Here is a 25,838-nt window from a genome sequence, read left to right as displayed (position 1 = left end):
GTGTGGGTGTGTAAGGGTGGGCGGGTGGGGGCATCGTTGGGTGGTGGTGAGGTCTTAGCCAACCCCCAGCTGACCCCTGCTGACCCCTCCCCCCCTCCTGCCCCACCCCAGAGGAGTCTTCTGCTCAACATGTGTGCAGCTGTTATCTGGCAAGTGTTGCTGCGTGTCGAGGGGGGGTGTCACATGTGCGCGAGGTCCTTGGACGAGGATCGGTCTTTACATGTCAATTAAAACATTACATGCAACGCCACACATGTGGTGTCTGTAGCTTACAAACACAATCGCACTGACACAAAGAGAGGTTATGAGCAATTAATATCTTACCTGTTGTAGATGGCTCTTTGAATGACCTCAGTTTAGGGGGGAAAAAATAAGAGTTTAGTTCTGAGCAGATTGACGAGCTAGCGGCTAGCTCAAGTGGGGCCAAAACAAGGTGTCTAAAGACCAGTGGCTTTCCTTGTTTACAGCTTGCCTCTAACCTTGCGTGAGTTGGTGGTTCCAGACTATTCTTCGTCCGCTGGTGGGTGCTCACTAACCGTTGCCTCAGGTGTTTTCATAGCAGCGGAGCCAGACTGAATATGAGCGTGTTTATTAGTCCAAGAGGCGAAGTCGATGATGTCTCCAGTGACCACATCTGGAGGTCACCTGAGAGAGCTGTTGGCTCAGTCCGCTGAGAGAGTTGTTGGCTCGTCTCCTGTCTCTCTTTCCTCCATTGTCTTCTCCTAAAACTCACAATAACACACAGAGCAAAAGCGATCAAGTTCTCTTTTACTTTGCATTGAAGTTGTTTGTTTTGTCTTTTTGTTTTAGCGGCGGGTCCAAAGTTAAAACCCATCAAGAATCCAATACTAGTGGACGAGGGAAACAAGCTCACAGTGAAGTGCGAGGCCACGGGATACCCTGTCCCCACCTACACATGGTTCAAAGATGGCAACGAGCTGAAGAAAGGCGGACTCGTTAAAATAAGGAACACCAGGTGAGAACAGGGCACCCGCGTCCCGTGAACTTATCATAAACAGAGTGAGCTGAAAATATGTGTTTCTGTCTACGTCTTTGGCATGTTCTGCAACAATTAAATGTCCACGTGGTTGGGTTTCATTTTCTGCTTCTTATGTTCGTTTAACTCACACAATTTAAACCTTCATTTACTGCCAGATAATTTGCATCGACTGTCAGTTCAGCATGATCACAGCTTACCGCGATTTGATAAAGTCCAACAAGTGGCAAATTACGCCGAATGGTGGTCCTTTGTGGCAAAGCACAACAACACAGGATAAAACACTATTTTCTGAAATTTCTTTGTGTTTTTAGGTAGCTTGTGTACCCCTGAAATAAGGGCAATCATGTTAATACCCGTTTGTCTGTCTGTTAGCAAAATATCTCATGAAGCACCGGATGGATTTTGATGAAACTCTCAGAAACTAAGCAGCGGTTGTACCTCTACAACTGATTCAAGACAGCGGACACAGCTAATGGACCTTAGGGAACACGGAAATGGCAATAATTCAATTAGTTTTGCAGATATTGAGCTCAAGTTTGGTGTGGTAGTCACTGAGAGTCATCCCCAACACTTACTCAGAGAGCTAACACATGTCGCACAAGATGCCTGTTTAATACTTTGGCAGGCAAGGTGTTTTTGTAGTTTATTCTAAAATTGTGTGTCTTGTCACTGCTTTATAGGATTACTGTAAGTGTCATGTTCACTTTATTTGTTTGTTTGTTTTTTAATGATGCCAGATTTTGAAGAAAATAAAAAAATCAAAGTGTTCTTGCACTTTGCTTTAAGTTTTGTCCAGTGTAGTTGTGCTTTGCACCTTAAGGCCACTCTGAAAGTGCTGCAGAAACGATTCAACGTGCAGGGCGAATTTCTTTTTTTTTCCTTTTTTCCTTGGGCTCCTCTCAACTTGCGCTGTGATTATGCAACATTTTGGCATGTTGTTCTTGACATGATGAAGTGATTTTAAATCACAGGAGTAAAACCAAAAACACAGTAAGTGGAAGTGCTGCTCCGTCGATATAGAGTTACCCGTTCCTGCAACAGGCCATAAATGACTGGTGTCTGTTTACTTTTCTTTTTTTTTTAATAAATAACCAAAAGCATTTCTTTCCCCCCTTCTTTCCCATTGTGTAATCTGCTGCAAATGCATTTGGCCTTCTATCCTACTTGATCTTCATCTCTTCAGCTGTATCAGTGACGTTTTTTAACAAACTGTAAGACGTTAAGGAGTTAAACCCGAATATGCCTTGATTGAAATTAGCATCACGGCTACCTGATAATGCTACATCCAGCAAATAATGTTTTATATATGTACATATATATATATATATATATATATATATATATATATATATATATATATAAAACGATGGGCTGGAAATTAACAGTTGCATAACTAAATCAACCAGCTCAGGGCAAAAACATAAATAAAAGAAAGAAAGAAATCTCTTCAATCCTGTAATTACCCCTCAATGTCTGCTGGTGAGCTGAAGTTAAACAAGGCTGTTTTTTGGGGGAGGAAAATGCCCAAAATAAGAGATTACAAAGACAATATGATAGAAAACCCTTGAATGATTTTATAAATTTAAAAAGGGTGGGGCTTTAGAACTGCTCAAACACCTAATCTTTTAGCTCTTCGCTGTATTTACGCTCTCTACCGCCCTTCACGAAGTGACCATGTGTCCCTATCGCAGCAGTTTTCATGGCGCGCTGGCGTTTGACCTGTTTTTCATTTCGCTCCCCCTTGTCCCATGTTTCCACGTGTCACGTTTCCATGCTATTTCCTGCCTGCCCCGATTCCCCTGACTCAGCTGTGCGAGTGTTGTCACCCACAGGAAATTCTCCAGAGTCCAGATCAGCAAAGCAAAACCGGAGGATTCTGGGAATTACACGTGTGTGGTGGAGAACCCGCTGGGGAGGGACAACTCCACCGGCACCGTCAACGTCCAAAGCAGTGAGTACCGACTCCTAAGCAACGAGCGGAGCGGCACAGATGCGCCGCCGTTCGTTGTTGTTGTTGTGACTGTTCTTCTGCCAATTGAGAGATCTGAAGAGGCCGTCGCGAACAGGCATGCAGCAGCGGTAACACGCATGAAGAACAACTGTCCACACATGTGGTTCTGGCCCATAAGTCAGTGGAACGGTGCATTGTACTTGGCAATGAATGGAATGTAGACATAGGGGAAGGTTTCGCCATTTATTGCAGTTTATTCTCAACAAAACTACTTTGACCGTCATACAACTACCACAGAGGACAGATCTGACCCCCCCCCCCCCCCCAAAAAAAAAAAAAAAAAAAAAACCAACAACACAGCTTCACAAATGATGGGAGTTTAAAAACATGTGCGCTCATTACAGACTTTCACGAAGCTCTGCGGCAACGAAAGCCAGCTTATGACAGCTGCATCCATTTGGTGAAGCGGTGAGTTTGTTTGCTTCGAGGCATGTGGGCAGGAAGTTTGCGGCTTCTTCTTGTTTAAGTTGATAAAGCCACCATTTAAAAAAGCAAAGTTTCAGGAACAACAAAGGATTAGCTGAGTTTTGGATTATTAATTCGTCCATTCAGATGAGACAAAATGTGCTTTTGGAGCAAGACGATACCTGCATTTGTGTTTCTTAGTAGTAGGAATCAAAAGTAAGTGCACCTCTTGGTGTTGCTTTCGCCGTATCTCCTGCTGGCGTAGATTCTCAGTCACACAGCACATGGCTATCCTAAGATCATAAGAAGGCAACTGGCCTTTTTTTATGTTTTTGAAGATGTTTCACTTCTCCAAGGGGCTTCTCAATTCAAATCAAAAAGTGCAAAGTTCCAAGCTTCTAAAGTTCAGCGAGTCACTTTGTTTGTGCAGGCTGAACTCACATGCAAATCACTCTCCTTCCCCTACCTGCTGAGGGTTGTTAGGGTCTTTACAATGTAGGACGCCTGAAGAGTCATGTATGGAAATAGAAACATTTTCTAGCATCCTTCCAACAGTAATAAAAAAAAAAACAATAAATATCTGCTATGACTTTCAATAAAGCTCCAGTTTTGTTTCATCCGTCCAAGAAACTTTTTTTTTTTCTCAACGTGGATTTTGGTGAGTTCCTGTTGGGCTTTTTTGAGCTTTTCTGTCAATAGTGGAGCCCTCCTGGGGTTTCTTACAAGTCCACTATGATTCAAAATGTGACAGATGGTGCGATCAGAAAGTGGCACAGCTTAACCCTGGAGTTCAGCTCGAATGGGTTTGGATGCTTTCCTCGGCTCTTTTCTACAATCCAACTATCTGTCGGATCAAGCAGGGGGTCGCAATTCCTCTTGCGTCCACACCCTGTGAGGTTGGCTACAGTCCCATGAACCTTAGACTTCTTGATAATCTTGTCAGCTGTGGTCGGAGGAACATGAGGCTGCTTGGAGATGGTCTTGTAGCCTTTGTCTTTAACATGGAGATCAGCTCCTTGTTCAGTGTGGCGAACACAACGATGCCGAACCACCCAGTGGCTGTTTGCTCCCTTTAAACAGGCTGGATGTTTGATGAAAAGCTCGAAGGCACCTGTGATACTAATTAAGGTCACTTAGTTTGAAACATGTCAATAATGCAAGGATTAATAGTCGCTTTAAGGGCACCAACAAATCTGTCCCTGCTATTTTAGTTTATCTGTGTAAAATCAACGACAAAATCCTTTCCTTTTGAAACTGCCTGCAGTCTTAGTGCTTAGAGCTCAGCACTGTTCGGTTTGAATTGAGAAAGCCGGTGAGGTGAAACGTCTTCACAAAACAAGAAAGGAAGCCCAGTCGCTTTCCAAAAAAGGGACTTAAAAAACACCAAGTGGTCCTTCTTTTCATACCACAGAAGCACAGAAGGTTTATAGTTATTGTAGCTGCAGGGTGATTTTTGCAGACGTCCCACACAGTCAGAGATATAGAAGAGGAGGGGTGCTTCTGGACCTTTTCTCTTTTCTTTTCTTTTTTTTTTTTTTTTGCTCAACATCCTTGCGTTCACATTCAGGCCCAATAATCGCCCCTCATTCTTTCTTTACATTTGTCAGGGCCACCTTTTAGAGCCCTTGTTTACTGTTAGCAGACTTAAGCTGAGCTGCATTATTAGAGTAGCAGCTCTTTCCAGATAATGAAAGGAGCCATTGTGTTGGAAAACGCCGAGATTCTCAGGAGTTTTCTGCTCGCAAGGTTGACATCCAGCAAACATTTTAGCAGAGAGGCAGTCATCCATCTTGCACTTCAAAGCAGCTGCACGCCGATACTTTTATTTCTCTGACATATTAAAGTTTCAGAAGCGGATCGTGTGACTCCTAGAGTGCGACACTTTGCTTTATTCCCGTGTCATGACTTACAACGGATCGCTTTCCTCAGTGCCACATTTAAAGAGGCGGATGCTTCCAAGACGTACTGTGCAAATATTTAGGGGGAAAAAAATGAATCGAATAAAGGCGAGTCACTGCATGACAATTACATTTAACGGTAATTACATAAAATAGGTTGAATCATGCAGAGGCTGGAGAATCCCTGGTGGTAGCACCTGTTTGCCCGACTATTCTGTGGAAGCCTGCGAACCCGTGACTCGTGGCCCGTGAAACTGTATATGATGATCTTAGCAGACCGGAGTGCTGGTAATGCAAAAATATCAAAGAAAATATAATATTACAAAGCAGCGAGCGAGTGGGCTGATTCCCACAGTAGCCGTAATGGATAAAACATGACTGAGCAGTGATACGGTGCAGTGTTTTCACTTGCAGCACAGACTATTTAAAACAAGTTCGACAGGATATACTTACATGTAGGGCAGAATATGATAAACAAGTTAGCGACTGTTAAAATTTAACTTAAAGCGCAATCGTTCCTCCTTTTTTTTTTTTTTGGCTTCCGTTCCCGTGCACTTTTATTCCTGTATGTTTTTCATATAAAAGCATCCCTGTGTGTTTCTTTGTGTGGTCGTCTGTCAGCACTGACATTTCCTTAAATTACTCCTGGATACTCCAACAATGGCATCACTGTGTTTCCTTTCATGCCCTGTGATCACTAGATGTCTGTCACTGTGCGTTTTGTTTGTGTACGTGTGGATGTGTTGTTAACTGTTCAATAAAAACGTCACATTGTGTTCCAACAGCACGCCTATTTCTGTCATGCTTCAGGGAAGAAGGCAAGACGGGGCGAATCTGGGGTGATAAGTCTATAGGAAGTGGGAGGACTTCACCAATCATCCATAACAATATGACCGCCTGATCTTGACTGCCCCAATCTGATGAAAGCATTTATGGCTGAAAACAACAAACCGCCTGCAGCAGATCCTTTTTGAAGGCTGTTACTTGGGAGGTGGATCTTCGTGAATCAGGCTTGTTTGTTTTGGACAGTCCTGCAGAAACTTGGTTAGATGGAGACCTGGACAATTAGGAAGTCAAGTCAACTCCTCAAACTTGTTGTGTTCTACCTGAGCAGTGTGGCAGAGTACAGTAATGTGCCAAAACAAGCTGGGACCATCTTGGATTTCTATAAGGAGGTGTGCACGGTTAGCAACCATGGCTAGCAACCATGGCTAGGCGCTACATGTCAAACTAACATCCATATGAATGATGGGACCTAAAGAGTCACATCATCCACACTGGCTTACCGTCTTTTGCTGAAAGGATCGTTCAGATCTTTTAAAGTGGGGTTCTGTGGAAATAATATGAACCATTAATGTCTTACCTGTCGTAGATAACTCTTTTAACTGCCTCAGTTCATAGAATTAAAGTGCAAATCTGCCCAGACTGATGAGCTGAAGGCTAGTTCAATGGTTATTCTAGCAGAAACATCATGACAGTCCTGCAGGGTAAGGCCCCCCCAGGAAGTGCTACCGCTAGCTGCTGCTGCCTCTGTCTGTGCTCACAAATAATCCCAAGATTTATGATGGTGTAAAGGTTAATAAAATAGCTTTTGAATGACCTATCATATATATATTTTGGAGATTAGAGTTGTTTTAAAAAATCAGAAATAAACTTTATTCTTGACCTCATTCAGATTCTGGTCAGAATGAAACTCATTTTCTTCAAATAGATGTCGTTCAAAGTGTTATTCACAGCAGGTAAGATATTGATCATAACTTTTTTCCACAGAACCCCACTTCATAAAATCTGAACTATCCCTTTATTGCATCTTCATCCCATTTCTTTCTTGGCCAAGCAACACACACACACACACACAACCTCAGCCGATAAGCAGTGAAAGAAGGACAGCACCAACAGATTTCCTATTTTTATTCATTTCTGCTGAGTCTTTTTATCTCTGGCAACAAGTATTGCAAAACAATGGTCTTAGCGATCATATTAAAATTAAATTTGACAACTGAAGATCTCCCACTTGGTACTTCATGACTCATAGTTGGATTCTGACCCCATCTTTGGGAGCAACTGATCTACAGGATGCAAAAAACCCCCCAAAAAACCAATATTCTTCAAATCAAACCAGCTTCTTCCATTTTTTTAGGTCGTTTATCTCTGATGCTATAAATCGAAGCGACTCTAATCGCTTTAATCTGTTTTAACGTGGCTTCAACACGAGTACCCTGACCGGTCTGCTCCTGCACGATCCCATCGAAATGCAACCGACAGCGTTCTCTTCGGACGCACGTTAACTTTTTAAAAAGAAATCCGGAGCAACGCTGGCCGACCCTTCGCTCCCCCCACAAGCATCAGCGAGCCTTGGCCAGCCTTGACCCACTCGTTCGCCCGTTCGCTTGTTTTCCTTTTGAGCACTTTTGGTAGGTCCTGGCACGCTGCAGGCTGGGAACGTCCCCGCAACAGCTGCAGTTGTGGAGACGCTATGACTCAGCTGTTTAGGCATCAGATTTTGGCCCTTGTCAGAGTACCTCAAAAGCTCACACTTGTCGGGGCTTTTTTTTTTTTTTTTTCTCCTGCTTTTAACAACTTCAAGGACAAAACATTCTCTGTGCCTGAAATACCCACCCACCCCCACCCCCCACAATGCTTATAACAAGATAATCAATCAGTGGTCATAATGCTTTGGCTGATTGGTGCATGTCAAACCGTTTTTGCATTTAAAAGGGAACGGGGTTGATAACAACACCATCCGTTCAGACCGGATCCACCGTTTGCTCAGCACAGACTGATTCACACCAAGAGTTGCTGCTCATCCTGAGGTCACAAGAGAAAGAGCTGTTGTGTTAACGGGCTGCAGTGGAGTACGCTTCGCCTGCTGCAGTATGTTGCCAAAGCAGCATGTAGCCGCAGTATTATCTGTGTATGTGTGCCTTCCAGTGAGGGAGAGCAAAAGGGGAGGGGTGCAGATGGAGATGGACGGAGAGAGCGAGCATAAAGAAGAGGAGAGAGAGAGAGAGAGAGAGAGAGAGAGAGAGAGAGAGCGTGGATAAAGGGAGGGGAAAGATGGAACATGAGGGAGAATGCATGACACAAAACAGACAAAGATATTAGGGAAAGCGGGGGGGGGGGGCAGTGAAGAGGAGGAAGAGTCGAGCCTGCTATGTTGCAGAGGAGACTTTCACACCCATATCAGAATGCAGTTAGTGCTTGTAAGCTTTGTCCGAGGTGCTTTTTTTTTTTGAAAGATCATTTTAACTGTATTTAATGTCTGCAGCGAGGCGCTAAGGCGTGCTACTTTATCAGTTTCAGGAGGGGGAGGAAAAAGCTACAAAGTCTCGACTTTCATGTCGAATTAAACCGAGAATGAGTCAAAAAATAAAAAATAAAAAAGAATCGAGGTCATGGATTAAAATAACAGCTGAACACAGAAGCGTCGGTCCAACCCTCACTCTTGCTTACAGTGTAGCACATGGCTGTGTTTGCCTGCTGCCTGTTCGTGGAAACCAGCTCTCAGCTCCACCACATGGTGAAGTCAGGCCACCACAACCCACCTCAGCAGCTTGCACAATCTTCCCCACTGTGCAGATCCTTTATTCGACTCGTTCTTGCATTGATTCGGAGGCTCCTCAATATCTAAAACAACTAGCAGTTCATCAATTAGCTAGTTTGGTCATTATACATTTGGTTGTTTTGTATTTATGGGTTGTTGCGAAAGGCTTTAAGAAGCAAAACTGTCTCTCTTTGCAACAGAAAACTAAGCAGAAATGTTTTATCTGCAAATCTGAGTTGGTATTTTGTGTGTGTGTGTGTGTGTGTGAAGAAGTGATGCATAAATTACACTAGACGTCAAAGACAAAATTGAGGTTTACCCTTGAGGTATGAATACACCCGAGCTGCCTTTAAAAAAACAAAACCGAAATTGACAGCGATAACGCAGTTTCGTGCGGAATCGTCTGCGCTTTTCTGTCAAAGAACCGGGAAACCACGAAACAACGGGCCGCTCTTCAGCCAAGCTTGCAATAATATTTGCGCGCGCACCGTCCGCGTACCTCCGAGTCGGGTCCAGAAGTTGCCTTGAGCAAGAAAAACATGCCAGCGTGCTCAGTGTTCAGGGCTGAACTTTCCCTTAAAGTGAACCCCTCTCAGCATTCTGAGGCATGCAATGCGCCGTGGCTCCGCGCCAACGTTCCGAGTTTGCCAATAACATTGATTGATTGGGCTTGTGCGTGGGGATTTGAGCTCGTGTCTTTTTGTTGGAGCGGCGGAGGAGAAACACACACTGATTAAGTGCCGGTTACTGTACAATCGTTCAGCACGCGCGGTCGGACGTTCTGCTGAGTCCGAGCGTTTGAGTTTCTCGTTATCAGTGCTCCGGCCCGAAGGTCCGGTTAGTATTCGCCGCCTCCCTTTTTTTTGGCTCTGGGAGTATTTGAAATGTGGGCTCAATCCGTGCAGCCTTCTACTTTGAATAAAAACAAATAAAACTCCATTTGTGACAATATGTGCCTAACTTTTTTTTGTTGTTTTTTTTCCTTTGCTGCTCTGTAATACCCCCGAGAAGCTGCTGCCTTTCTGTGAGCGGTGTTTTCATCTCTGTTGCGCGACCCCCCCAGTGTAGACGCCCAGGGACCATTTGTTGTCCATGTGGTCTGACCTCTACCCTGTAATCAGTCTGGCATGGGGAGACCTGCTGGCCTCCCGCAGCACGGTGTAGTATATCATCAACTGTTTTCCGCGAGGGTCGGGCGCTCGCCGGAGTTCGCTCGTTTCCACGTGGCTTCAGATTAAGGCGTCCCATTATCCCGGGGGCTGCTCCGTGTTGTGATAAGGCAGCCATGTGTCTGCGGGCTGCAGGTCACATCCTCGGGGGGTGCTGTGCGCGGCTCCGCCGAGAGCGTGTGTGAGCGTCCAGGAATGTGTTGATGGAAATCACAGCTGAACGTATGATTGCTCCAAGTGGTCACGCTGAGGCCCACCAGAAACAGTTTTGCGCATGCACGACCGGAGGGGGGGTGGGTGGGGGCTCCCCTTCCCTTTCCCTTTCCCCAATCGCAGAGATAAGCACAAACATTGAAGTTTAACAAATTTTTCACTCTATATTCCAAAACTCAGCTTGTCACTGAAAAAAAACAAAAAAACAAGAAGGCAAAACTAATTCAGACGCTCTTAATTTTGCAAGAGGATGGGAGAAAAAAACAAAAACAATCTTCATTAACAAACTTAACAAGTTCCATGTCTTTCCTAACACAAACACGCATCTGTGAAGTTGCGTTATATCACATCCTGTATACCCTTTAACTTGGAAATCTTTATAGACAATGAGGTGCACGTCATCCAGACGCAAGACGTGATTATTTGTAAACTAAAATAAAAAGCGTTACTTGAGGAAATGCATATCGCCTGCTGCTTTGCACGCCAAAGTTTTCAACTAAATCTTGTATGATCTTAAAGTATGTGATGAGTTAAACTGTCAGCTACTACCAGACCAAATTTTAGTTTAAAATGTCAAAAACCAACTTAGTTATATTCATTTTAGGGTCTGCTTAGTAGGACTATCTGCAGCGACCATGATGAATTGTGTTGCATCCTATAATTATTTTCTGATAGTTTCATTCAAATTTAGCTAGTGGTTCATGAAATATTTTGCTAACAGACAGACAAACAAACACAAGCACAGAGTCACAAGCAATTACATCCCTCCCCGCCTTTCCTGGCACCAGGTGATAAATATATATGGCTTTCAAAATTAATAAAACGTTCTCAGTGATCACATTCACAAAAGTGGAAAAGCACCTAAACAGACAGGGTTTATTCAACTGTAATTGTATTATTTTATTCAGCACATATTATATTTTAAATAATGTTAATGCTGCAGTGACCCGATTTAGATAATATTTCAACACCGAGCCAAAAAAATCCCTCTTTTTTTTTTTTTCTCTTTCTGTTTTCTTCCAGTAAGTCCTATTATCTGTTTCTTACGTAAGTGAAACTGTAAGCACTGTGAGCAAGATAAACAACAACTTCCTTCGCTCCGTCTACTGCTCTCCGTAGTCCGTATCCAAAAGGCGAAACTGCACTCTCTCCACAAGATAAACTCAGTTCCAATGACGCTAAAGGATGTCAGCGGTGGCATTGCATTGGCCGAACGTGGAGAACCTGTAAGTCGGCCAATGCTATCGATTGCTGTGGGTAAGCAGCAGCAGCAGCAGCAGCAGGAGGAGGAGGAGGAGGAGGAGGAGTCATGTCCAGGAGAAGAGCACGCTTGCACATCTGCCAAGTGTTCTGTATTTACAGGCCACTGGAGAACCGCTTGTCAGGCTCCATGGATCAAGCCGCCGTGCTATTAGTCATGCCCACTTTTTCGAAATAATCCTGAGTCCAGAGGTCTGGACAGGCGCTCCTCCGAGGTGGCCCTCTGATTGTGCCAGAAACGCGGGGTCTTTTCAGGTGGGGAGTCGAAGCACAGAATCTGGATCAGGTCCAGGCTTTTTTATTATTTTGTATTTATTTATTTATTTTTACAGTCATGTTGTAATCTAGTTGACATGTATAGCAATGGACAGATTGTTTTAAAACTGCCTTCAAAGTTCTTCAAAATATGCGCCCCCCCCCCCTCCCATTTCCAATTTACAAAAGATTCTATCCCAGATGATCAACCGGGGTGGTTTGCTTTCCCAGCAGACCCGGTCACGTGACAGCTTGAGCTTATCAGCGTTCAGGTCTTGGTTTTTTTTGTTTTGTTTTGGGGTTTTTTCTCTACGCAGGCTTGCAATCACCATTTCGCCCACGCTGCAGGTTGTTTTTGTTTACTGTTCGGACATTTCTGTTGCAGTGGGCTGCATCCGGCAGAGTGGAAAGACTCGGCGCGAAGGGAAACAGTTTGTGTCGTGAGTGCAAGGACGCCTACGGCGCCGTAAGCACCATGAGCCGCGTGCTGGGGCGGCAACATCAGGACGCAGCGTGATGGCTGCAATGGGATTTGACGCTACGCTTTGACAATCATCCAAAGCAAATTTTTAAAAAGTACTACTTTGCTGGAATTGTCTTTTGAGAGACTTCTTGGATATTTGAATACAAAACAGCAGTCACGCATGTACAGGGAAAAAAGGAGAACTTTTTGAATTGAACTGTCTTTTTGACATCTACTTATGTATTCTAGTTATATTTCACTATATTTTATACCTTTTGCATACCTGAACACATCTACATCTGTAAATCAGTTTAGTCTTTTTCTGGACAAAACCCCTAATTTAATCTGAGAGAAGACTGTGAGTGTTAAACAGGAAGAATAGGGACTTTAATTTAATTTAAAGGCACATGGTTCCGAACAAGAACTATCTTACCTGTTGTGGATAGCTATTTAGGCGACCTCAGTTGGAAGAAATAAAGTTTAATTCTGATTGAATCAACAGTCTTACTGCTGATATAAGAGGAACCAAGACCAACGGGGATTGCTGTCATCTTCTGACATCTCAAAAAATTTGATTGCAGTTCATGCGAAAACTGTTGTTTAAACTTTTACACCAAAATCAGTTTTGCATTACACGAGAATTCCTGCAGAAATATTGTGACGATTGTCCTTGCAAGTAGCCATAGCGTTAAATGTAAATAACCGTGTAAAGTGTAGAAAATAGTTTTCAGATGAGCCTCGATGACATGTTTTAGATTGGAGTTGTTTTTAGACGGCAGCAGTCCACGTTGGTCTTAACTCTGCTTGTTGCTCTGCTCAAAAACTGAACTTTATTTCTCCAACCTGAGGTCGTTCAGAGAGCTATCTACTGCAGGTAAGATCGTAACCGCGAGTAACCTTTCCACTAAGCTTGATCTAAGTTGCTCTACATTTATTTATTTGTGCCAGTGTCTTAGAAAAGGCAGCGTCCCAGAAACTCAAGAGAAGATCCAAAACTTTTTTTTTTTAAGTCTTAGTTTTGCTCCCCCCCCCCGCGTTAATCCCTCGCGTTCAAGTTATTAAAAATCAAAAACGTTTCCGACTTCACAGAACGTCTGGTAATCGCCTGGCGGGGTCAGTTAAGCCGTCAGCGCGGACGGATGAGGATCTCGCCGAGAGCGGGGGACGGAAGCAGCTGTTGCACTTGAAAAGCTGAGTGATGTGAGCAGGAGGTGACACAAGGTTTCGCTGTGTGCGGGGCTTTTGTTAACTCTTCCAGCACTCCCGAAACAGAATGTATCGGACACTTAATTTGATAGCATAATAAAAGAATCCCTCTCCGTCCCCCATTCGCCCCCCTCCCCCCCACTCCCACAGCTGTCCTGGTGGTCTCTCGCTGCTGGTGACCCCAGCTGCGGATGAGTGTGCGAGGGCTCTGTTTTAACTTGCCAGATAACTAACAAACACTGCTTTTGTTTGTTACTGCTTTCAAGGAGGAGAAGTTATGGCCTAAAATGTTTCATTGCATCATAAAGGCTTGTTTGTACTGGGTCCGTAATAATTCGCAGTTGCTTGGAAGTTTTTGTGAACGCAGCCAGAACACTGAAAAGAGGCTTGCCAGGAAACTATTGTTCACTCAGATCAAACGAAGTCCATGCTCCAACTGTTACCTTGCATTTTTCACAAAAAATAAAGGGGGGATGAGTAATTCTAGGTGTCTTTGTGCCTTTTTTTTTTAAGTTTTCTTTGAGCCCAAGAGGAACATATACTGTACTTACCTTCACATCACTTAAAGCTCAGGAGCTCAGTGGTCTCCTACCCTAAACCTCCCATTACTCCATCATGCCGCTTCCTTTTGTTGGCGATTTGGTGACTGTATTCACCACCTCATGGGGTGAGTGAGGTCTTCCCAGGGATACTTCAGGTGCCGTCGTTGTCAGCCACGTTAAAGTCATTTCCTTTGAGAAACATAGGCAGAAATTGTGAAACACTCAACATTTTATAATCCGAAGGAAGGAAAAAAAAAAAAACTTGTATCCTTGCCTGTTGTCAGGCTCATACAGCAGGTGTGGGTGGTGTGTGTATGTCAGGTTGTTTATAAGTGTAAGTGGGCTACACACACACAAACACACACACACACACACACACAAGCAGGCTGAGTGCTTTTTGGCTTTCGGGGAATAGCAGTGGGAAAACCTTTGGTCCTAACAGCTGGCCACGACCAAAACTGTGAGTACAAGACCCAAATATGGAGCTGTGGTGCTTTAAGGTTACAGAGTTTGTTCTTCCCCGAGCAAAAAAAGTACATGAAGGGCAATGAACACGTGACTATCTTGCATGTTAGCTTTTTATAAAACTAAATAAGCATTTTACCGAGTGAAGAGGCACTTGAAAATTGGAATCGGAGCATTGTAATTACTGCTGGCCCCTCTCCTAACTCATCTGCAATAATTTCACCGTTACTACAGTTGTTTAATGGATCGGACCATTGCTTTAACAGTATTTTTTTACTTGTTTGACACTTGAGTTTTTGTGATGGCGACAAGCCATCACTGATGACCAATGCTTGTTGGTGGAAAAATTAGACAATCTGTTCGTTCAATCTAAGTGCTAATTTTCCACCTGTTTGATCTTTAACACTTCAAGGCTAGCAAACGTGATCCAGTGGTTTGGTGAGTTAAAATGTAAAGAAATCAAAAATGCAGTTGGCCCTTTTCGCTAATCATGCCGGTTGAATTGTTTGGTATTTGTGTGAGCTGCATTTTGAAGGCAGGTTTTCCTCAAACACTGTAAGGGTTGTGTGTGAAGCGCGGTGGTGAAACTGCTCCTCGTTTGACGGAGATTTGCTAGACAAAGGCAGGCAATCATGCGGAGTGGAACAGAGAGTAACTAAGTCTGATTCAAGCCCAGGATCCGAAGGGGACCGTGATTGAAATGTTCATCTTCCCGCTCGTCAGTAAAATTCATTGGAAGTCGAGGATCTAAAGAGAACCAGAACAGAACCGTTCGTCCTCATCGTTCACATTTCATTTCATGCAACTATCTACGGATTTATGGCCACGTAAAATGAGAACAACAACAAAAAAAAGCTTTGGTTGTTCTCCTAACAGAAAATACTGTATGTGTTAAATTGATGAACATGCCTGAGCCAGCCACTCTACCTTCAAATGTAAGATAGCTTACGGAAACAGAGTGATGTTCTTCATAGTGAAATTAATGAGTGTAAAGATTTGCTTCCAAAGGTGTCAAGGTCCTATGAGAGACAGCATTTGAAAACCGGAATCGAGGCTAAGGAGCATTCTTTGTTGGTTCTTGGAAATAAATTGAAAGCGACTAAAGAGGAGCTTCAAGGTCCACAATGTTCTGAATGCTCACCCCAGCCTACAGGGGGAAAAAAAATGCTTCCTCTGCAGAAAAAAAGATTAGGGCGGGGAGGGAAGGTTAAAAGGTTCAGCCACGTTGTGTGATCAATGGAAGAGCCAAGCCTGCAAAACAAGAACAACTTAAAACCGATATTACAGAAAGCCTGCTACGGTCTCTCCCTCACACACTAGAGAAATGAAATAAGGATGTAATGAACATTTATGTTGAAATCTAAAATCACACTACACCCTCAACTGAGGTAAGGTGAAGAGTTGATGCTTGTGAAGCGGTGACTGCAGACCTACTTAAGGGCATAAATGAAAGGATTGCAGGTATTGATGGAGACCCTATGTGGCTCCGGTAAAGGGACACCTCAGGGAGCTGCTATGATGTGACTCGCTCCATTTAAAGGATCCACAGTCTCATGAATGCGTTGTAATTCTACTGTTTCCCACATGGCAGCTAAACGTACAGGAGTACCTCCTGAGTTAGCTAGGGAAGTTAAATATAGAATACTGGAGGGGGAAAAAAGAAGCAACAGATAGAAAGTTTAAAAGAACATCAGACGAAAGATCTTGGAAAAACAAAGAGCTGGAGCGACTCAAATCTGAGAAGAACCTAAAGGCAGACGCGATACTTTCGATCAGGTGGCAGCATGACCGGCTTTCATCCGGTCCGCTGATGGTCATATTTTGGAAAAACGTGCCTCTACCTGCTCTTCATCAACCCTCCTATGCAACATCATAGCCTTTCAAAATAGTATTCCAGTGCCACAGCCTCTGAACTTAATGGTGATCCAATTTGTTTTGTCCAATGGAAAGCTTCATTTGAATCACTCATTGATAGAAAAGGAATTTCTTCATGTGGCAAGTTATAGTATTTGAAGCTTATAAGGCCCTGGATGGTATCTTCTGTAGAAATGATGATGAGGCTTACAAGGATACTTGGAACAAACTGAACCACAGATATAGACAGCCATTTGTCATACAGGGAACTTTCAGAAAGTAACTCGCAAAATGGCAAAGTATTCATTCAAAGGATGATGAAGGACTTTTCTGATTTCCTGAATGCCTGCCAGGAAATTATGACTCATGTTTAGGGCCTTCAGATTTTAAAGGACTGCGAGGAGAATCAGACGTTACCTGACTGGGCGGCTTCTTGCTGGAACTGAAAAGGTCACGAAAACCTTGGACAGCAGCCAAACCTTCCATAGTTTCCAGCATTTCACTGGACGCAGAGATGGCCTGCAATCCTATCACTTCTTTCCATGCTCCTCGTTCTTCTTACAGAGCCTCTGAACAGGAACACAAATGGGAACAGAACCAGTGTTCTCAGTACTCAAGCAGCTACAGAGTGCAAGAATAAAAGCTCACCTAATTGGATTGTAAGACCTCTGTGCATGTTTTGCCAGTATGTCAAAGAGAAAAGGCTACGTTATGGATACATGAAACCTGGTCACAGTGCAAAGGGCCGTCGCCATCGTCACTCCTGTGACACTTGTAAAAGAGAGCATTTCACGTTTCACAAAAAGGGAAATGCTGGAATCTCCAACAGAATCAACACATAGTAGTATGAATGAGACAACATCTGCATTGTCATTAAATGTAGCCAGAGAAGGAGCCTCGGCTAAGGTATCCATGACTGTGCCGGTGTGGTCGTCTTGAAAGCAAAGTCCAAACTTTGAAAGACTTGCCTGTGTAGCCTGTGCCTTGCTCGACACCCAGAGTGACTTTGAATAGTTCTCTAAAAGCAGATAAATGTTCAGTGAAGCTAAAATTGACCATTGCAGTCAGCAGGAATACAACCACCAGGAGTGAGAGGGCCTCTGCTCTACGTGTAAGAGGTTGCACATTTACCATCCATACTGATCTACCTCCTGTTTACACCAAGAACTGTGTACCCTTAAATTGTGCCCAGATCTTCACATGTAAAACAGCCAAACAAAGGAATCATCCCTCCATGATAGAGATTCTACCACTGCTGGATTGTGGGATTGGGCTTTTGATTGGCTACAGATGTCCAGGAGCATTAGGTCTAACACAAGTTCTAACAGGAAGTGATGAAGAACCTTACGCAAGTTAAGACTGATTTCAGATGGAGTGTAGTTGGGTGCTCATCATCATGTCTTGATTCACCAAGTCTTTCCAGTCTGTGTAGGGCTACCGTTAACAAGCGTCCTTTCATAACTTCAGCAGATGCTGCTTCTGCCCTGAAGACGGATTTTAGGGACGCTGATGAAGATGGCAAGATGGTGTCTCAGAGAGATGCCCTTCTCTTGAACAAAATGAAAGAAATTATGAGGGGAACCAGTTTTGGACACTTTCAAATGCCCTTACCGTTTAAAAAAGACCCTTTCTCCCTGAGAACAAACAGCTCGCCGCTGTCAGCCTTGACCATCTCAAAAGGAAGCTGTTGAAAGATGAAGCGGCACAAGGGACATGCCAAATTTACGAATGAGGTCATTAACAAGAGAAATGAAGAGGAGGTTGAAGAGGATACAAAGGATGGAGGAAAAATAGCAAAAAAAAAAACAGATAAACAACGTGTGCTCATTGTCAGATGGAGAAATTTAGTGGTCACAACTCAGGCGCAGGAGAATACTGAATGCATCATCATCTGAAGTCAACGAGAGCTAAAATTACAACGCAAGGGAGTAAACTGCATCGACTCGATGCCTTCATAGACTAAGATGATGTGCCTAAAGTGTCAGGATTTAGGTGTTTAAGTTATTCTTTAAGTTTCTTTTGTATTGGGTTTATTGTTTCTCTTCTGTTTTTGGTTGTTCCTGTTTGCTTTTGTTAGTTGTTTTTTGTTTTGTTTTTTTGCTCCCTGTGTTCTTTGTCATGTTCACTTATCCTCAGCTTATCACTTGTTCACCTGCCACGCCCATCTTCACCCGACCCAAGTTTGTAATCGCTCACCTGTGCCCACTTCTCCTAATCACCTCCTGTCTTTAAAACCCGGTTTGTTTAGGAGTTTGGGGTCAAATGTTTGTTTGTAGTCATTAATTTAAGGGTATGAATAGGCTTTTTTACCTTTAATAGTATATTCTTGGTGAATTCCCTGGACTTCCTGGTGTTATTGTTCTAAAAGTGTCACATATATACGGGATGAAATGAATTTATGGACATTTAAACTAAGATATTTCATCTTTATTGTAGAAGGCTATTTGAGTGTTTTGTAAACTCTGAGGTTGATTTGTGTGCAAATAACTACTGATTTAAGTTCAATTTATTTCATTTTTAATAGTTTTTAGTGCGGGATGAGCGAGTGAGTGAGCTTCAACACCTTACTGCACGGCGGCCCTTAGGCACATCTTGAAGGAATTTTCACACATCAGGGTGTTTGGCCTTTAAGTTCAAATGTGTCACCTTAAAGTCACAAATCTGCCCGTTTGACCCTCACCCAAGCATCACAAGGGCTGCCCGTTGGCCGGGGTTAGGCCAAAAAAAAAAAAGTTGCTGGGTTCTGAAGAGGTTGAGCACATGTCCTGGAGGTCTGTGTTTGATTTTCCTCCTTTTTCACAACAGTGGGCCGGTAACTTGACTCTTCGGAACCGAACCAGGGGTTTTGCAAGTTTCTGTCCTGGCTGAACCGATTTGGCGGTCGCGCTGAGAGACTCGTCCCTCTTCTCCCTCTCACCTTCTGCCACTCAGAGACCTCACCTACCAGCTGGAAAGGATTCCAACTCCTGAACGGAGTAAACAAGCTGTCTCCGATCAGGGAGGAGGGGGAGAAATGAATGCAGCCTAAAATGTGCCAGCGCCTTGAAGGTGCGTGCGGCCCGAGCTGCCTCTCCGCAGAAAACACATTCTTGTGTTCAGGAGTTGCCAAATGCACTCCTGCCGGTGTCCACCAGCAGCCGTGCCAACCTCCCCGCAACCGTATCCTGCCCTCGGCGAAGTGCACTTTGCTCCTCTGCGGTGTCTAAACAACTGTTGTGCAATCACAAACCAGGTTGCTCTTTGATTTCGCTTCAGCACTGAGACGATCGAGGCAGGCAAGACCAGGCATATCAGCTATGTGACTGAAAAATGGTAATAGGAGACAAGAATATAAAAGAAGACACACTGGTTGTAGCAGTGGCGGTCTTGCTGACGAGTGGGTGGTAGATTAATGTCCCGGGCAGGTTCCATTTTGTTCATTTCTAAACAATCCTTTTTTTGTTTTTTTTTTGTTTTTTTTTTTATTTTGGAAACGTTTGAATTGTGGATAATTTTCTATTGGAAACCAGCTTTAGGTGAACTCTCATTCATAACAGGGTTTTTCTTTGTGTGTGTCGTGCCTAGGGTAAATAGGAATTTAATTCCTCTGGGTGCTTGACATGAAATCTCTTGCTTTTTTTTTAAAAAAAAAAAAAAGCTCTGCACAAAATGCTCGAAGGCACAGATGGTGATGTTCATATCGATTGGGTGTGGCTATGCTCAATGTGAGGTGGTAGCACGCTTGGTTTTTGTTAGCTTTGGCAAGCTGAAATATTTTCCTTATGATCCTGTCAACAAACCTTCTTTCCTCTGCCCTCCTCTCCCCTGCATTAGATTCATATCCAGGACTTTTTTGTTTTTTGTTCTGTATTTTATTCTCCTTCGTTCCTTGTTGACAACTTTATCTCCACCTAAGCTCCTGTCAGCATCTGCTGCAGTTCTAAATCTGAGAATGTAAGCACGCATCATGTGCCATATACTATTGATTTAATAGAAAATTAAAGGCCTAACATTCCTGGAAGGCATGGAACTTGAAGAGTTTTAAACTGAGGTCACCTTCTGTGTAGAAGTGGCGGGACTTGTGTTGGTTTGTTCAAATCTTGAAAGTAACATTTTGCAAAAATGTTATGCACTATTGTGAAATGTTGTGCTCAGCGTATGTGATGTGAATGACTCTCAACTACTAGCACGGGAACTTTTACCTCAATATCTATCAAACTGACTGAATCATAGCCGTGTTTGTGTTTTCTAAGGTCAGTTGGTTCTGGCAGCCATGTCGAATTGACTTGACTCCAAAAGTTAATCAATTTTAAATGCATATCCAGTGATTACTTCCTGCAAGTTTCATTCAGATTTGTGTGCTGGTTCATGAGATATTTTGCGAACAGACAGGCGCATGAACGCACACACACACAAACACGGGTGAAATCAATATTTTCTGCCTTTGATTAAAAAGCATCAGTCTTTTCTAATATCTAATATAAATGGGATCCCACACGTATCACATGCGATGTCTGCAATCGAGGTCCAGACCTATTTGTCTCCAGCTGCACCGACTCTTACGCCACCATTCATCACGTCTTTCAGTGCGAGCCGCTAAACTCCACAAACCAAGCGTTTTCCTTTTCTTTCATGCGTCCTAAACCTCACCGCACACCCTCCGCAACCACATCAGACGCAGCTGTCAACGGCTTTTATGCTAAACCCAAAGCACTCTGTAAAAGTTTGCTCTTTTGTACCGCACCTTATCTGTTCATCTTATTTATCCATTCCATTCGCGAATGGGCAAACTTTTGCTCGGGAGCATAAAGGAGCTTAATGCCGTGTCAACAAGTGTAGCAAGAATGCTCACAATGTGACCTGGGCGTCAGATGAAAGGTCTCGGTCCCAGCTGTAACAGGAGACATGTCAGACAGTTGGGAGGTGAGCAGAGGTTAGGAGTGTATGTGTATGTGTGGGTGTACTGTAGTGTAACATATGTGTGTGTGTGTGTGTGGGTGTAGTGTAGTGTAATGTATGCACGTATGTATGTATATAAATGTGTGTGTGTGTGTGTAGTGTAGTGTAACATATGTGTGTGTGTGGGTGGGTGTAGTGTAGTGTAATGTATGCATATATGCATGTATGTATATATATGTATGAGTATATGTATGTATATAAATGTGTGTGTGTGTGTGTGTAGTGTACGTATGTGTAGATGTATGAGTGTTTTCATTGATGTATGCATGTGTGTGTATTTGTCTGTCTATATATATGTGTGTGGGTGTGTGTGTGTTTGCATGTTGAGGTGGTTTTCTGGTTCATAAAACTGAGTTGTGGAGAAGCACGTCTGGGTGGCAGAACTATTACCGCCATCTTCTTTATGTGTGTGTTTAAGAGTCTGTACTGAGGACATTTATAACTTTCCCCCTCGCTGATTTTTATGGCCCGACTTCTCTCTTTGTTTTAATTGTGATAAAAAATTTACAGGATCTGATAAAAAACGATTTGCGCCGCATTTGTTTTTGAAGCACGAAAACCACGCACTGATCCCCCACCCCCCCACCCCTCTTCCCAAACTTCTCCATGTCTCCTCTTTTTCTTTGGTGCTTCATGACCAAAAAAAAAAAAAAATCCAAGTTGAGTATCTGTCTGAATGAAGTGTGTGCACTGTTCTCACTCAGTGACGTGCACCCGAATAGGCAGCATGATTTATCCACTTTATCTTGCTAACATTGTTTTTAAGAGCAATAATAAAAAACCATAACAAAACCCAGATGGATGTTTAAATAACTGCTTTCCCCCTGCACAGAATCACATTCTAGCTCGTACTTTGCGATGCCTTTCTGTTCAATGACTTTCTACAGAAGTGAAAAAGATTAAGCCAAGCTGAAGAAAATTATCAACATTTGTCATCAATTAGGGGGACATGTGTGTATTTCTGCTTCATAGTCGGGCCAAATTGAAAGCGTATTTCATTACACTGTTCATTATTACGAGGTGCAGTGCAGGGCTCGGCTTCAGATACGAGCACTTCTCTGTTTGCTGCATATGCTGGGGGAGCCTGATGAGGGGGAGAAGAAGAAGAAGAAGAAGAAGAAGAAGAAAAAAAAGCGCAAAAGGGACCTCTCTTTTCATTTTTACGATTTTCCTAGAATCCTTTGGAGAGCGTGGAAAGACAGGCATGTTTATGAAGGTTTCCAGATGGTTCTGCTTGCACCCCCAGTTTTTGTTTTTTTTTTTCTTTCTTTTTTTCAGTTCTCGGGCCATGAAGGATTAATCAAAGTCAGTGGCAAGAGCTGATAGCTAAACACTGCAGCTCTCGCTAACCCAGAGGAAACCTCTCCTCAGCTCCCTTCAGTTCACATTCAACCCCCAGGCGACAGTGCTGGGGAAAATTAAAACGCAAGGTTAAAAAAACCCAGGCGAACTTAACAAAACCCTGGCTGCATGAGTGCAAAAAAACAAACCCTGACTCTAACTCGGGTTAACGGAGCCGCTGATCTTCTCCGTACGGGACCAGGACTTTGTCTGAAACTTCCAAACTTTTTCAACACACCTGAACTCTGGTCCCTTTTGTAAAAAACAGGGGGGCTTTTACAGCACGACTGGAGGCGAACCTCAACAAATAAAATGGACAGGGACAAGTTTATGAAATCTGAGAGTGCATAGATTTGTCTTAAGTTATTATCCTTTTAAAAGAAATGGTTCAAATCCTTTGACAAGACGATTGCTGGATTGCTGTCACCTTAAAATAAAACTCTCATAGCAGTTCATGAAAATGCTACACTATTTTATAAACATCAAATTTGAAATACATTGTTAAATATAACGATTATCCCGTCAAAAGTGTGCCAGGCTGCAGGGGCGCCACTAAAAGGGAGGGTGCAATAGCCACACTACAAATTTAGCCTTCTTATACAGTATATTTAGAAGGTGATTTCTGACAATGGCCTAAACGTGACATCAGCATAATAACTGCTGCACCGCTATCTGCACTTGCAGATAGCCATCAAATTCAATAACTGTGTTTCCAGTGATGAGGTTTCGTTTTTATTCTTTTTGTGTCAAAGGTAGGTGCAAATAAAAGTGCTGCCTTTAGGAAAAAGATGCTAGTCAATTAGTCCGAGTTAGACTGAATGACATGCTAATTTTCTTGATTTAAAACAAAAATACTTCTTCTTTTTCTTCTTTTGGCCGTTCCCTTTTCTGCCACAGCGGGTCATCCTCCTCCATCTAACTCTGTCCTCTGCGTCCTCTGTCCTCACTCCAACTCCCTCCATATCCTCTCTAACTTCATCCATATGTCTCCTCTTTGTCTCCAACATCCTTCTACCAATATACCCACTGTCCCTCCTCTGCACATGTCCAAACCATCTCAGTCTGGCCTCTCTAACTTTATCTCCCAGTCCTTCAACCTGTGCTGTACCTCTGTACCTCTGATGTCCTCATTCCTAATCCAATCCATTTTAACAAAAATGTAAATCTTGTCTTTCGTTATAACTTTAGACACTGCACCCTGAGTACATGGCTGCTCTGGTTAATAAAAGCCTATCGAGTGAAGAATGTTTTCTACATTTAACCAACAGATAGCAGAGATTAAACGTTTCTTTACTGGACACACGTAGAGACAGAACCCTGCTGCATGCAACCGCTCTTCAGCGCGCTGATAATCGTGTACAGCAGGTGCGGCATGACATCAAACCAGTGTGTGCGGACGATCCTGTGAGAAGGATTTAAACTGAATCTTCCTCAGAGGACAAACACTGGTCTGATGTAACACTAATGTCACTGAATGCAATTTAAAATGGAACACACACACACACACACACACACACAATTACAAACCGGCTAATGCACCGTCTCCGTGTTCCAGGCACTGAATTTGTATGCAATCCTGGTTCGTCGAGCGTAGAGGATAAACTCAGTTTTCTTGTCGTTAATTGAAGCGTTACCAGATATCAAACGGAACAGAGCCGGTATTTGCACTTTAAGACATTTGTTGAAACACTCTAAGCCAAGACTTTTGGTAGGGGAAAAAAAAAAAAAAAATCAGGAAAAAGTATGAGTCAATTACTTTAACAGTGAAAAGTTGTCTGCAGCTATCAGAGGAGAAGCATCACTGCCAAAGTATGCGTCCTTCCTACTCTGAGATATGACTTACATGTCGATTAACTCGGAGTGGAAATGGATCTCCACAGTTTGGTCAGAAGCTGAAAGTATTTTAATCACGCTGCTGCTGCCACTGATGTTTCTGCTTCACAGAAACATCACGAGACGCTCAGCGGTTGCATCCCCGTTCATCTTTCACCTGACCTGACCTGGTTGTTTTCGTCCTCGTCGTAAATTTTAATTCCAGGGTAAACATGTTCCCGAGCCCGAATAAACACCAGCCGGGCCCAAGCAGATAACGTCAGACAGAAAACAAAAGTTCTCGTTGCGCGCACCTCCTGTTCACGAGCAACGAGTGGCCCTTCTGCTCCTGTCATCCGTCTGGTTTTCTCATGTTAAAGTACACTCAAACTCAGAGTTTAAGGGCAAGAGGAGCAACTCGGCTCACTTTTGGCGAACCAAATATTTGACTGCAGTTCTCAGTCTGCCCTTTCCCTGCGAGCAAACTGTTGCTGATGTTTAAAACCTGCGGCTCAAAGTACGTCACTGTGGAAGAAGTATTACATCCATCGCATGCAGGAAGGCCTCTGTTTTGTGTTATGAATACAAAGCGTGGAGCATGTTCACCAGACATCATAATCTGAGCCCTTTGTTTGGGGAAAGCGAATGATTTAAAACACATTTTAATTCGGAACATGTTGCGCTTCTTTTAGTTTCTGTTAGAGCGGGTGTTGCAAAACCGTGACAACAACTTTGACTTAATTTAAACGCCAGGAGAACGGATTTGGTTTATTTTTGCAGCTTGCTACAAAATGTTGCAGGGAATTCCAGGAGCTACGTAGCTTCATATAACCTGACAAAGATGTAAAGCGCCTACGGAAAGTCGGCAGAAAGGTCAATAATAAGAAAAAAAAGTTAGGCTCCGCTCACAAGAAGCTATAACTCCTTAGCGTCCATCCAGATATTTAACTGGCCTTCAGCGAAGATTTTTTCTACTTCTCTTTAAGTTTTCCCGTGCCCACACCCTGCGTGCTGTCACGTCCAGCTGTTTCGTGTCATGGTTTTATGGTTCGGTGGTATTTCGCGATTGGGGATTTCTAAGCTTCTCTGTTGAAGATGTGTTGAAACTCGAGCTTTTTTGTCACTCGTCAGCGTTGCACGTTGGAGCGTCTGGTTTTAGGGAGTAGCTGGAGATCACCAGGGAGAGAAGGGAGGACCGCAGGAAAAGGGAAGAGAAACATTAATAAAAACAACACAAAAAAAAAAAAAAAACAAACTGGGACTTTGTCTCAGACTGGATGCCAGTTGATGCCGGCAGACATGTGAAAGCTTCCAGATGAATTGTTTTCAGTAGTTCCGAGATGTAAGCAGCGCGGTTTATTGTCACGCTGTAAAGCAGGCTGAATATCTTCATAAAAGCGTCACTTTGGGTTCTCACTTCTCATTCAAAACAGTTCAAATGGTGGTGGTGGTGGGTGGGTGG

The 25,838-nt window shown here is 43.3% G+C and overlaps 1 protein-coding gene across 3 annotated transcripts in view; it reads left to right on the top strand.

Annotated features, from left to right (window-relative positions):
- The window catches only part of nrg2a (neuregulin 2a), an 86,787-nt gene that overhangs the window by 39,459 nt on the left and 21,490 nt on the right, over nucleotides 1-25,838 (top strand). For all 3 annotated transcript variants that reach the window (XM_025006297.2, XM_017418140.3, XM_037978884.1), the window contains exons 2-3: nucleotides 811-976; nucleotides 2,833-2,951. In XM_025006297.2, coding sequence (XP_024862065.1) covers nucleotides 811-976; nucleotides 2,833-2,951 — 285 coding nt within the window. The remainder of the gene's footprint in view (nucleotides 1-810; nucleotides 977-2,832; nucleotides 2,952-25,838) is intronic.

The sequence above is a fragment of the Kryptolebias marmoratus genome, linkage group LG13, assembly GCF_001649575.2.
Source record: "Kryptolebias marmoratus isolate JLee-2015 linkage group LG13, ASM164957v2, whole genome shotgun sequence".
NCBI classification, from domain to species: Eukaryota; Metazoa; Chordata; class Actinopteri; order Cyprinodontiformes; family Rivulidae; genus Kryptolebias; species Kryptolebias marmoratus.
Note: the sequence above shows the minus strand (reverse complement) of the source record. Positions and strands in the feature narration are given on the sequence as shown.